This window comes from Taeniopygia guttata, chromosome 5 (assembly GCF_048771995.1).
Source record: "Taeniopygia guttata chromosome 5, bTaeGut7.mat, whole genome shotgun sequence".
NCBI classification, from domain to species: Eukaryota; Metazoa; Chordata; class Aves; order Passeriformes; family Estrildidae; genus Taeniopygia; species Taeniopygia guttata.
In genome coordinates, this window is record NC_133030.1 from 34,825,554 (window position 1) to 34,839,158 (window position 13,605).

Consider the following 13,605-nt stretch of genomic DNA (forward strand, 5'->3'; position numbering starts at 1 on the left):
TTTCAAGTTTTTTGTTCTTTTTAATAACAACCGGGTTGCTTCAACTTTCAAGATTTCTCCTCTTTCTTTTTGTGTTTCTCTCCATCTGACTCTGAAAAATGATGGTAAAATGTGGGGGATTTATTTGTTTTTCGTGTTTTGTTTTGCTGTTTGGTTTTTTTTTTCTCCAATGAAACTGTGGGGAATAACAGTATTAATTAGAGAAGATTAACACAATAACCTCAATGAATATAAAATACTACTGTTTGGTTGCAGCTTTTTCCTGTTGTAGTTCTGTGTGAGGAAAAGTAGATCAGTATTCTAGGTTTTGGAAGGGCTGGTGATTTTGTGCCGTAAGTGCTCTTGTGCTGCATGTTGTGCTGACAGGTTAGGCAAATTTCAGATCCTGACCTGTCTTCTGACTTTACTCATGTCTTCCTGTCATGGAACCACATGTGTGGGTGTATGTGTGTGTCTGTCCTTGTAAGGTGAAGGGGATTTGGATCCTGCTTACCCTTTGGTCACCTGAGACTTTACTGGGAACCTTTTGAAGTCATGGGCTCTTTCCTTTGTCTCTGCTGCGATCCAGGTCAGGCCCGTCAGATTTATGTTGCTGGGTATTGTAGCAAGCCGTTACTTGGCAGTTCTATCCTGTGTTGCGATACAGCATGTGGTAGTAATCAGTGCTAGAAGATTACTTTGAGATGTTTCAATATAGATTTTGGGACTTGGTCCCAATCACACTTACACTGTATTTTACAATGGGTAAATCAGTTGATTATGTTGAACTTACTTCTACTACACATTGATGTAGATGAGGTCAGAATCAGTCCTGCTCAAAGAATTTATCCAACTTGTCACTTGCTGCTTTCAGCTTCTCCTTATGCTTTAATAGTCTAATGTTATTTCACAATGTAGATTTAAACCACAATCAAACCTAAGCAACCTAAGAAGCAATTTTTTTTGAGGGGAGATTTGTTGTTTGTTTTGTTGTTGGATTATTATAATGTGCTCGATTTAAGTTGTCCCATGCAGGTGACAAGTAATGCAGGTCCAACCCCTGCTCTGATCTGTTTCATGTGTTCTTGCTCTCCTTTTCTGCCAGAGGAAATTCCATCTCTTGCCTGCCTTCATGTGGTGCTGATAAAGCTCTTCCTGTACAGTAGAATTCCTGTTTTCCTTTAAGCAACAGCAGGGTATTGGGAATGATCAGGAAAGGGGAGGAGGACAGGAGGAGAATACACTCAACAAAGTAGCACTAAACTGTAACATTAAGTTTTCCTCACTTATCCTTTTAAATAGCAGCTCCTCTCTCCGGGAAAGCCAATGCCCAATAAATTAGAAAGTATACATGAGTTATGTGACTTAAGTACAGTAGTTCAGCTCTTACTCAGCCAAGTTTTGAAAACTTGTAAGTCTGTCTTATGCATTCCCTTTTGTAGTGTTTTATACATAGTAATGCAGAAGGAATTACATGAAAATCACTATACATGTTATTTTATATAATCATCTAGTGGTTGTTCGTGACAATTCTTGTAAGTGAACTGGTAGAGGGATAAATGTAGAAAAGTCTCTTGAAATGTGTCATATCAAGGTGGTAGCTGGGGGTGAGGAAGCATCTTCCTTGGTATATAATGCCTTTCAGAGAAAACCTGCTTTTTTCCCCTAACAACTTTGACTTTATTGGAAGTTTTCCCAGCATTTAAATGGGTGACAGAGAGGTTAGGGAGTGAGGACACACTCGGCTCCCGTGCATGTTCTCCTGTACTTCTTGAAAAAGTTTCCCTCCTCCCCTCACTGTTGTAGTCAGCCTGGAAAAACAAAGTGTGGGGAGATAGTTTGCATACCAACTATCCTGATCCTAATAAGAACACCTAGTGTCATAAACTATGTAGGTAGGTATTCTTCCCTCCACTGCCTCCCCTTCCCCCACCACTACCCTGTAGAGCTCTTTAAGAAAGTAAATTTACGGTTTGTCTGTCCTGAAATATTGTTTCCCCGTACTATTCAAACAATTAAATCCAGAAAACTCTGTGGAAAGTTTAAAAAAGAAAAAAAATCTGTCCTGTGTTTTAAGAAGTAAATCTTTGTATCTCCTCTGCTTGTCTTTGCTGAAGAATTATTACCCTGTGCAAACAGTATAGGTGTTTGGCACATTTCACAAATGCTAATGTGTATACTTTCCTCCCCTTCCTCCCATCTTCTCCTGGTTGCTTTCTGTTCTTCATTTGCTATTGGAATGGGAACCGTGGAAAAAATTCCTTGGCACTCTGACACCAGAATCCTTCATCTTGGAGAGACCACGATGATGCAACCTCAACGCACTCGGCAGGCACACCAGGGCCCTCCAGCGGGGGCCACGCTTCCCAGAGTGGAGACAACAGCAGCGAGCAAGGTAAAAGGTCAAACTTTTTCCCTCCACAAAGTAGGCATGACTAAAATAACTCCAGCTTTTTTCATTATATCAGTACATCTGCCTTAGAGTAAACATGGAGTGGCAGACTTGCAGTATAATCAGCTGTAAGTTAGGGAGACGGTATTTCCTTTTCCTAACCCACTTAGCTGCATTTTATTATTCTTTCAAAGCGAAATATCTAATCTTCAAACAAGCTTTGTAATAACAATTGATTAGTTCTGCCAATTCCTTTACAAATTTGGTTATCTACAGTTTATTTTTGTGTGGTGTAAGTAAATATAATGACAGACATATTCTCCAGCTGCGGTGCAGTTGTTTGAGTTGGGTTACAGAAAGAGAATTTAACCTGTAGTTTTATATGAGAGACTTCTATGTGAAGTTATGAAGCTGCTAAATTATATAAAGTAAAAAAAAGCAAACCCTGAATTAGACAGAAAAATGTTTCTTGAAATGTTTGCTTGTACAGATTTGTTTTTGCTTCTGAAAATCTGAATTCTGAAAGGTAAATAGAGATACACCTGAACTGCAAAACCTCTTTTGTATCTATATACAGTGAAAGTTTCTCAAGGTTCAGGAGGTTTGATTATTATTTTAAGGTTTTTTGTTTTATTTCCTACTGCATTGCACCTTATGTGTGGTCATCTGCATCCATGCTGAGTGAGTGTCAAAGGCTGTCATTCTGTTATGATAGTGTTGTACACATGCTCATTAGAAGAATAACTGACTCCAGAAGATGTAAGAGTCAAGCCCTCAGTGCTAAACGTTGGATAAAGATGGTCTGCTGTCATTCTTGGATCTTGACTCAAGAGTTGATTTTTTCTTTTTTCTCGTTTTTTGATTTTTTTCTTTTTTTTTTCTTAGTCCAGAGTTTAAGGTAGACTCCATTCTTGTTTTTCTTTGCAGACATGGTAAGCTTCTGCCAGTGAGAGAGACATTACCTCTTTAAGGTTTTATGATATGGTCTCACCACGAGATGTTTCTCCTACATCTGCAGTATTTTACCTGTCTTTTTGCCCAAGTGCCCAGTAAAGGCAATGGACAGGGCTGATATCCATCTAGTCTTGAAGGATCCCAAAACTGGCAAAAGGAGAAGCCTTCAAGGCTAGAGTTGCTTTGACTATTCTCATGCTGCAGACTGCCTACCTCCATGATATTTGCCATGCCTAGACAGCAGAAGAGATATATGATTTCATGTCTCTCACATGGCCCATTGCTTGGCACAGAGCAAGCTCCCCTCACCTGCCTGATGATCTGGTGCTTCCTAGAACCCATTGTGGTTCTAGGAATTTGCAAAGTTTGTTTCTGGTAGAATGGTTTGGTTTTGTCTTCTATTTGTAAGAATTGTTTATACATTGGTAATCCTACTGCTGATAGAAAGCGGACATGGCACAGGGTGTGATCCAACTCCAAAATGAGTCACAAGGATTTTTTGCTATGGGATTAAATTGTAAATGTACAAGACCCAGCATGAACCATTACAGCTTTAACAGCTGATACGGAGAGCTTGACTGCTAAACAGAATAATGGTGTTATGTCTATTGGCTGGCCATAGGCCAGGATACTATTGATCAAATGTTTACGTGGTATATTGTAGCTAAAGTGCTTGGTGTTGCAGATTATTTGCTTGCTTAAAACTGATTCCTTTGGTTGGTCTGCCATCTTCATTTCATCCCTAGGAGAAAGTTTCCTGACACCTGTATAGCCACTCTGCCCCAGGAACCTCTTAGAAATTAAAAAAAGTTCCTTCATTGAGCCATGCTTGATATAAAGAAATTGCTTGCATACATATCCAGGATCTTGCATTTCATAGTTTCTGATCCCTTGTTGTGTAACTCTGAGTGCTTGGGAAATATTGCTTAGCATCAGAAAAAGCAGTGGATGACTTTCCTTTAGAAACAGATTTCTGCCAATATATATGATTTCAACAAATCTGTTACTCATTTCTGTGGAAGAGGAACAACCTCTGAGGGGCCAAATCAGTCACTACTGCTGTCCAGTCTAGCAGGGTAAAACATTTCTAGTATGTTTCCCTTTTTGCTCATCTGGGCCTTCGAAAGGGAAGCTGATGTCCAGTGGCAAATCATCATTCCATTCAGGTGCTGGCAGATGAAAGATTATTCTACAGGACCAGCAGAATTCCCATTGGAGATGGCTCTGGATTGCTCTCACCCTCTCAGCCCTGGGAAAGAGTAAAGAGAGTGAGGTCTCTCTTGAATTTTCCTTAGGCTTTCTTCTTCTTTCTTTACTTTATAATACCTGAGATAGTGAGCTGGTCTCAGACAATGCCAGGAAGGATAGATGCCCTCTTGAGCTATTCCAGTGCAGTTACTTACTTGGATCAACTTGGTTTCCCTGCAGTTTTGCCAAGAACTTCCACAAATGCTGCTTCAAGTATTCATTCCACTTGCCCCAAAGGACTTCTTGGAAATGGGAGCTCATTAGAGAGTCTTGGGTTACATTAGCAACTTACAGTCTTCTCCACTAATGCCTGGTGGCAGCAGAGATTGATTCATCCTAGTCAGTCTCTTCTGGCTTTTGAGAGCACTTTTTCCAGGGGTCTCTCCTTTTGCCTTTAGTGTATGATGTGCATCCTATGATATTTTAAAATAATTATTATTATTTTATTTTATTTTATTTTTATTTTATTATATTTGGGGGAGGGAGAAGATGAAAAGAATTTGGGTGAGTGATGACTTTTTTTTTTTTTTTCAGACTTTCTCTGTGTGAGGTAGACACATTTATTGCCTGTAAGAATCCATCCATGATTCTTTACAGTTTGAACCAAACAAAAAGGTGTAGACATTTTGTCTCTTTATGGAGGACAGTCTCTCTGCTACAGTTCATGGCTCCCTTTGGCATCAAGAGGGTTAATCTAGTCTGTGTTTGGTATTATTAGAAACATGCTGGCATTGGAAGAGTTAAGTAAAGGGCCTTCAGGCAGTAAATGTTGAAAGATTATCCTAATTTTATTAGTGGTGAGTGTCTATGTTGTTCTTAACATGTCACCTCACTTGTTTAACAGAAAACTAAGCTACACAACATATTGATCATCTGGCAAACCAAAGTTGTAGTGATCTGTAATCCACCAAGCAGTTATTGACTTTATCCCAGTTCAGATCCACAAATGCAAATCAATGCTGTATAATACTATTTTAAAGATTAGTAATTATGTAGTAGGTCCAATCTACTTTCCCCCTGCCCTGGAAAGAGTTAAATGTGTCCAATAATAAAAATAAAACACTCTAAACATCTTACAAAGGAGAAAAAGGAGAAGCTGATTTAATGGTCTAATGAGGCCATCTTCCAGAGACTTGTTTTGTGTAGAGCTTGCTTTGACCTTTCGCTTTGCTCAGGAGCCCAACGCTTCATTTTTCACATTCTTGCAATTACGTTAACGCTTCAAGCATTTCTGACTCCAAGTCAGCTAGCAACACCAGGCATAACTCAACACTGTGAGTTTTTCTCCTCTCTGTAGATTCATTAACAGGTCACCGGGGTCCCAACTGAAATTTAAAACTGACTGGTTCTGTTGGGTTAGCTGAGTTATAGCAAGGGAGATGGCAGGAAAGGGGGTGAGAGAAGGGGAGGGGAAAGAGAAGACCCTGGGGTTTTTGCCAAGGAATATATGTGTAAAAAGTCTAAGTGGGAGATTAAAAGGTGTGTGTAGCTTTGTCATCCACCCTTTTCTTTGGAGAGGAAAAAACACATCTGAAAGTCTTCTGGGGTATTGTGTTTTCTTTATTCTCTGTGAAACAAAGTGAAAACAGCCACTGCCTTTACATAAAAGACTAAATGACTTCTAGAATTTGGCATAAGTTTGTATCACTGTGATGGATATTATGCTCCCAGACTTTAATTCCTATTTAATTTCTTTATGGGATATTGCAAATAATGAATATGGCAGATTATGCATGAAAAATGGGAAATAAATCTTTTTAAGGTTTAAAAAACATGCGGTCTACAGGCAAGCACCAGGGAATAATTTCAGTTTCATATTTTATGGCACCAGGATTGTATGCCTGATCTATCATATTCTAGTCCACCCACTCAAAGGGCCTGATCCATCCAAGTCAGATGGAGCCTGTCTTCCTTCTGGACCTTTCAGGAAGTTCAGCATCTTTTTAGGATTAAACCTGGGGTGACAAACCTGATCATAAGTAAGGAGCCAGAAATTAGAAAATTCTGATAGGTTATAGAGCAGTAAAAATAGAAAAGAGTATCACATCCACTTTACTTTACACATGTGAGTTTTTGTGGCTTCTTGAGCTTGAATTTTTTTTTTTTAACATAACTACTTGTGCTGAATGATCTGCCCCTCTATAAATAATATCTGAGGCTACTCTCTAGGGCAAATCTCAAAGTAGTTTGTAAGTACTTCTGTGCCAGCTTGATGTCTGTACATGATAGCTTTCTTTGGCAAAGACTCCATAATCTGGTTCAGGACAAAGTCAACTAAGATATTGACTGAAATTAAGCATCCTTTACTCTCTGGACTGATGCTTGTTGGAAAAATTAAGTAGTATTATTTTTTCTTCAGTATATACCATCCTGTAATAAAGATAGTATGTAAATCAAATTTGTTTACAAGACTAGGTGATAAAGCCCAAAGGTCTATTTTATTATTAGAAACTCTACTAGCGCTACACAAGGCTTAGAACCAAACTCCAGCAGTTAGAAAAAGGAGAGGGATATGTTGATGTTAACAACAATTAAAAAATAATATATTCATGCAAAGTCTTTGGAAGCTAATCCAAAAGCTAATGCTACAACTTCTTTTCCCTAGTTCTGTAAGTATGGTAAGCCTGCTGAAGCTAGTGTGCATATTCATCATAAAGATTCAGAACATATTTTTATTCCTTTGTGTTTTTACCTATAAAGCGCTGGGGTATGGTTTTACTGAAGAAGAGCTGCCTTCTTTAAGAAAGGAAATTCCTGAAAGGCAGGCTCAAACATCCAGACTGAAAAATCAAACTTGCTAATAAATAATGCTTCACTGGAGATGCATTATTTCAGAAGGCACAGCTCTCATAAAGGTGAACTGTATGAAGTATGAAAAACTCTTAAAGAACAATGACTTTTTTCAACTGAGGAAGATACAGGAAGCGAGTAGCCCTTATTAATTCATCTTTTTCTTTCAAGTTTGAGGGGCCCATCCTTGTGTTGATATGTATGAGTAATTCCCATTAATGGTGATGGGAGTTACGCATGTGCACTGACAGAAGAATAGACCCCTTAGTGTTCAAAGCACATGAAATTTACATTTTTTCCATTGCTGTAATTGAGATGTTGACAAATTGGAGAATATTGATGGGCCTTTGTTTTAAGTATTTCTTGCCAAGTTTGCTTTATTTTTTCATGGTTTGAACAATGGTGTGGGTTCAGCAGCAGTGAGTAATAAGGGTAGAGTAAAGATAACTTTGATTTCAATATTTTGATGTGCCAATAAGAAATAAATTCTTAGGCAAATAGAATATGTTGTTTTAATCATTAGCTATGCATGAAAGAAAAATTGATGTTGACATCTTTGCTGTAAAATCGTTGTAATGGGGCCTTCCTTACAATTCATTTTTGTAAAATTCATTTTGTACATTTTGCAGCAATTGAACAATCCCTGCACTGTGAATAGGCAGAATTCCCAGAAATACTGAGACAGTTGGCCCAGTAACTGCTGAGCTCACACTGCACACCACATGCACATTAACCATGATCATGCCAGAACCAGCTTAGCTAAATATAGTCAAATTTTGATATTCTCACATCCTTTCTTTTATTTCTGTCTATTGCATAAAAAAATAAATGTTTGCTGACTTCAGGAATTAAACAATAACTGCAAAAGAGATGTGTGTCCCTACCCACTGTTCAATAAGTAGCATTAAAATTTCATAGTGAATTTTCACTTCACTGTACAGTTATCTAATGATTAGGCTGGTAACAACTGCAGATTCCTCACCTTTTATTAAATTACAGCTTAGAGATTGTGTGTGTGTGGTGTTTAAAAGACTATACTTATATTCAAGTTACTCACCTCAGTCTCACCTTTTAATCCATGTAGGTTTGTATATTTAGATGTAGATAAAAATCTACATAAACATTTACTTCCATATTTGTAGTATGTTTTGCTGGGGTTTCAAAAGCAGCCTAGTAAAACTCTGTCAATGGAATGTTTTCATAGTGGCAGTAATCTCTTTAAAATAACCCTAAATACAATATGACAGATGCCATCTGGAATAATCTTTTGCTAGTTGCTTTCAACTTTTATTTTTTCCTACAGCTAAGTTCATCTAAAACTGGTCACCTACTGTTACGGTAAACATAGTGAACTCCTTCCTCCAGTTTTGTATGTGAATGTTCAGAGAAAAAAGTACATTATTTCACTTAAGAGATTATTACTGTGGAGAGGTTTGTCTCTGATTGCATGTTTCTCGGTATTTTAAAATATATGTATGTGTACATGTGCGTTTATATATTTATTTATGTATTTGTATTTCAAAATACAAAGGTAGGACTCCCCCTTAGGCTATTCCTTCCCTCTCAGATCCCATTCAGCCTGACCCAATTTGCCTCCAAATGCTAGATAACATCCCATTCACTAAATTATAATTGCATGTTTGCTACAATATTAATGGCTTCAAAATGCAACACATTCAAATATACACTATTAAGTGCTTAAATATCTTCCTGTGTTGTTACAGACTAATTTTTTCCTATATATACCAATTCATTTAAAAGATCTACTGTTGGAATCTCTGGATTTTTTTTTTAACATAGTTGTGTAAAGGGTTGTCTCCTGATGCCTGTTAGAGTTTAATTTAGAGTAGTAATTAAACTTGAATACTGCCTCATAAACAAAAGATAAACAATAAACCAGCCACATTCCCTGCTGTTTCATAGCTTTCTTTCCCAGATGTTTTAGCCTGATAATTTTTACATAGTGAACTACCTAACATGGAGTGCTGTGGACAGAGGTCAAAGCCTAGTTCTTTGTAATTGTTTTATAAAAACTTTTCGTTAATGAAATACTACAGGGTTTCCTTTGTATAGCAGATAAAATTGTCAGATACCAAAGGACACTCATTAATTGACTTTTTAATTCTCTCCCTCTTTATTAAGACAGCTCTTATTAAAAAAAAAATAAACAACCCATAAGCTTTATTTTAACTGTTGATGTCAAAGAAATGTTTCTATTTCTTTATATGGGGCTGCCTGAACAGTACATTGGAATACTGTGTCATCCTTAAAAAATAAAAATGCCCTTGCAGGAGCTGCTCTCTCCATGTTGATCCTAAGCAATGACGGAAATGTTCACAGTGGAAGGCTTTTAATTTTTCAAGCCGCTCCTGAGGCTGCCGAAGCCTGTGTGTCCATCTCTGGGCCGCCCCTGTGTCAGCCATGATCTCTAATTGCCAGGTACCGCTAGGCCGCTCAGCTGCAGGAGCCATGTTATTTTCACTGGGTGGGGTAATTACTGAAAGCTGAGAATAGCTGCACTAAAGACACAGGGATACTTTCATGATCCCATTAGCATAAGAGAGGGTAAATTATTCATGCCAAGTGAGGATTCTATGGGGAAAAGTATAGTTAATGCACATAGTTTTTAAATGTATCCCTTTCTGCGCTGAGACTAAATTCTTGTTGGATTCAGTTCTCAGACATTTACGGGAAAGCTCTAGTGGCATGTTAGACGCAGTTCATCTCTCTCTGTTTGCAGCGCTCTCAATAGAGACCATCTGGCACAGATCCAAAAGGTGATTAAACAAAATGATCAGCTCTTGTTGCTGTGTTACATGTCCAATACTCTGGATTAAAAAACATGACCCACAACAGTCAGCTAACAAAATTTTTTCCCCCTCTTTTCTGTTCCTCTGTAAGAATTCAGATGGTCCGCAAATGTCTATGCCATCTTTGTGTCCTTATGGCCCATAATCATGAACAGGTTGTGCAAATGGCTCTTTCTGTAACACGGTCTGTTCCAGCAGCATAGAAACATCTCATATTAATTGGGTCAGTCTAATGTTCATAATGACATGGGGAAAAATTACCCAAATGTGTTCTTATAGTAAACAGTTAAAATGTGCCTTTCTCCGATTAGAAAGTGAAATTTGACATCAGGCTCATGTAGCTGATTTATTTTTTAAGATGGACGAAAATCAAAGCATGACACTGTCATCTGCTTAAAATAGTTTAAAGCCCCTTCTAACCAAATTAAAAAAAAAAAAAGGCAGGGGGGAGGGGTGAGCTGTGGTTTAACACCACAATCAGGGAATGAATTTACAGTGCTATTCAGAAGAGTACTCCCTTATCATAAACAAGCTGATAATCACACTGAATCTAACTCCCAATTAGCTCTTTCTTTGCTCACAGAGATCAGCGTACATGTCCTCCTTAAGCCATGATATGTTGCTGTTGAGTCAGACTGAACGTTTGTATACCTTATGTCATATTCCGAGTGTAAGGATTAATGCAATATATTTACCAGAAAACCCATCTAATCAGCAAGGTAATTTTTCAAACCAATTCCTTCAATGCCTGAGTTAAGGTAAAAATGCCAAGACTGAGAAGAGGGGACATATGTATCTTATCTTTTTGGGGTTGCATCAAATGCCAAGTACTAGCGTAAATTCAACAGAAACCAGACATTGTTGGAAAGTAATTAAAGAAATATTGAAATTAAACCTACCATATGAGTGAAATATTTGTAGGCCCATTTTGTTGCATGCATAACAATTTGCATGGAATTGTACAGTATTTCTTTCTCTTGTACATCTAGAGTTGTACTTTGCTAAACATGACAGAGGAATCACCTCTGGAACTTTGGCCATAGGATTGGAGGGATCTGTTTAATGCTGAGGGTGTTTGCAGTCCAAAATCAGTAGGCTTACTTAGAGGTTCTTAGAGGTTCTTTTTTTTTTAAGGAAAAAAAAAAAAGAAAAGAGAGAGAGAGAGAAGTGAAAGCCTTCCAATCTATGCCAAGAAAAATAAAATTCCGCTTTTTAAAATTTAAAAGAGCCACTGTCAGTGTCTCTTACTGCGCAAGGTGGTTGTGGTTTAGCCCCAGTTGACAGCTCAGCCCAATAGTCACTTCCCCATTCTCCCCTGCCAGTGAGATGGGGGAGAGAATCAGAAGGGTAAAAGTGAAAAAAACTCATGGGTTGAGATAAAGACAATGTAATAGGTAAAGTAAAACAAGGAATTCATTCAGTTCTTCCCCTCAGTAGACAGGAGTTCAGCTATTTCAAGGGAAGCAGGGCTCCATCATGCATAAGAGTGACTTGGGGCAACAATTACATCACTCTGGACATCTTCCCCTTCTCTTTTCCACGGCTCTGTATGCTGAGCAATACACTGTATGGTGTGGGAATATCCTTTTGGTGAGCTGGGCTCACCTATCCCAGGTGTGTGCTCTCCCAAGTTCTTGTGCACTCCAGCCTCTGTGCAAGCGCTGCTCAGCAACAGAAAAACCCCACCCCTATGTTATCAACACTGTTTCCAGCACAAATCAAAAACATGGCCCCATAATAGCCACTGTGAAGAAAATTAGCTCTACCAGAACCAGAATGAAGGTGAAAGCCATGGGGCTCTGACCTATCCAGAGTGCTCAGGGCAGGAGGGCAGGCTCACCCAGCTCAGGGCAGCCTGGTGAATGAAAGGGACCCTGGTAGCCTTGTGGGGCTTAAGGCTATTACAGGGCAACTCATACTCTGTTATCATGCTGATTTTCGATTGATTTTTTTGCTGTACAGTACTTGTGAAGGCCCTCTAGAGCATCAAACACTGCATTATGGCACCACACATTGTAGTATGCTGGCCTTTTGTCTTAATGCCTTGTCTCTTTGCCTGAGAAGAGGAGTGCTAAACACTCCGTGATTCTTACAGCTTCTGAGCAGATTTTATATCTATATAGCAGGGGAAGTAGGACAGGTGAAAATTTGACAGCCATGTTTATCTAACTCTTAATGTGATAATGTGATGCATTTGTTTACAGTTCTGAATTTTCAAACCATTCTGATTTTGAATTACTGTAAAATGTTGGTTTTCATTTATAAAATCACTTCTCATTTAAGTAACTGATTTCAGGGTATGAATAACCCTAATTCTGGTGTCTAAATATACTTTCTTAGTGTAATTTCTAGTAACAGGTACTACAGGTTGTTAAAGTTGGAACTGAGGTTGCAGGAAGATTTATATAGGCTAAAGTGAGTAATTTCTCCTATTTTCTACCTTCCTATTCACTTAAGTGAAAAAAAAAACCTGTAAGATAGGTTTTTCATTCAATAAAAATCAAGCCATCTACATGTAAGTCTTGGTAAGCTGAGGATTTTAAAAATCAGATGAGTGCCTATGTGGTTTAGGATATCATCTTCAAATAAATGCTTGCCATTTTAACCAGTGTTTTCTACTGGTTTGTGAAAATCTTTGTGTATGTGGTAAACGTAAAAGAGTATTTAAAAATGTTTACAAGAATAACAAAGTACACCTGAAAACACATGTACAAATTTAGACTCGCAACTTCTGGAATTATGTGACCTATAAAAAAAAGCAGTATAGTCATAAAGAGAGGATAATACAGGGGAACAGTGACAGCCACCTTAATTATCCCACTACCCGCAGGCATTATCCAAATAACAAGTATGGTCACTGGGAAGACATCTGTTATTTTGGTGGGCTCCCCTGGAGGTTCTCAGCCTTTCATGAGGTAAAGGTGTGTCTGTCTACCCAGGAGCAGCTAACTGCAGAACTGAATCTGAGGGGACCTTGTGTAGGTTACCTGCCCCCTCTGACACGTGTTCTTCCCCATCTGTGCAACGGGCACTGGAGGTCCATGAACTGTGCAGGATTGTCATCTGTTGTTGTGGACTGCTCTGGTATTCCAGGAATGCATGTTTATGTAGAAAATTCAAGTGTGTTCTTCTCTTGGCCTCCTTGAATTGCATAAAATAAACTCTGGGTTTGTAAGTTATTGTATTGCTTATTTAAAAACACTTCCCTTTTTTTTCCATAAAGGTGAATACATGGGAGTGAAATAGCCTTGATCTTTCAACTTTGCATTATAACTTTGTTTTTAATGAACAAGGCATATGAAGTAGTAAAAAAAGGATGGCATGAATCACATCACCACTTCTTTAGTGACCTTTCCATAAAGATGAAAAGTCTAAAGTGGTGTTTCCAATGTTTGAAAAATCATTGTATCACTATATATGGGTATTCCTTGT

At 38.2% G+C, this 13,605-nt stretch overlaps 1 protein-coding gene across 5 annotated transcripts in view; it reads left to right on the forward strand.

Moving 5' to 3' along the window:
- Nucleotides 1-13,605, forward strand: part of MEIS2 (Meis homeobox 2) — a 174,829-nt gene that overhangs the window by 14,843 nt on the left and 146,381 nt on the right. For all 5 annotated transcript variants that reach the window (XM_041716404.2, XM_072930160.1, XM_072930159.1 and 2 more), the window contains one exon: nucleotides 2,260-2,374. In XM_041716404.2, coding sequence (XP_041572338.1) covers nucleotides 2,260-2,374 — 115 coding nt within the window. The remainder of the gene's footprint in view (nucleotides 1-2,259; nucleotides 2,375-13,605) is intronic.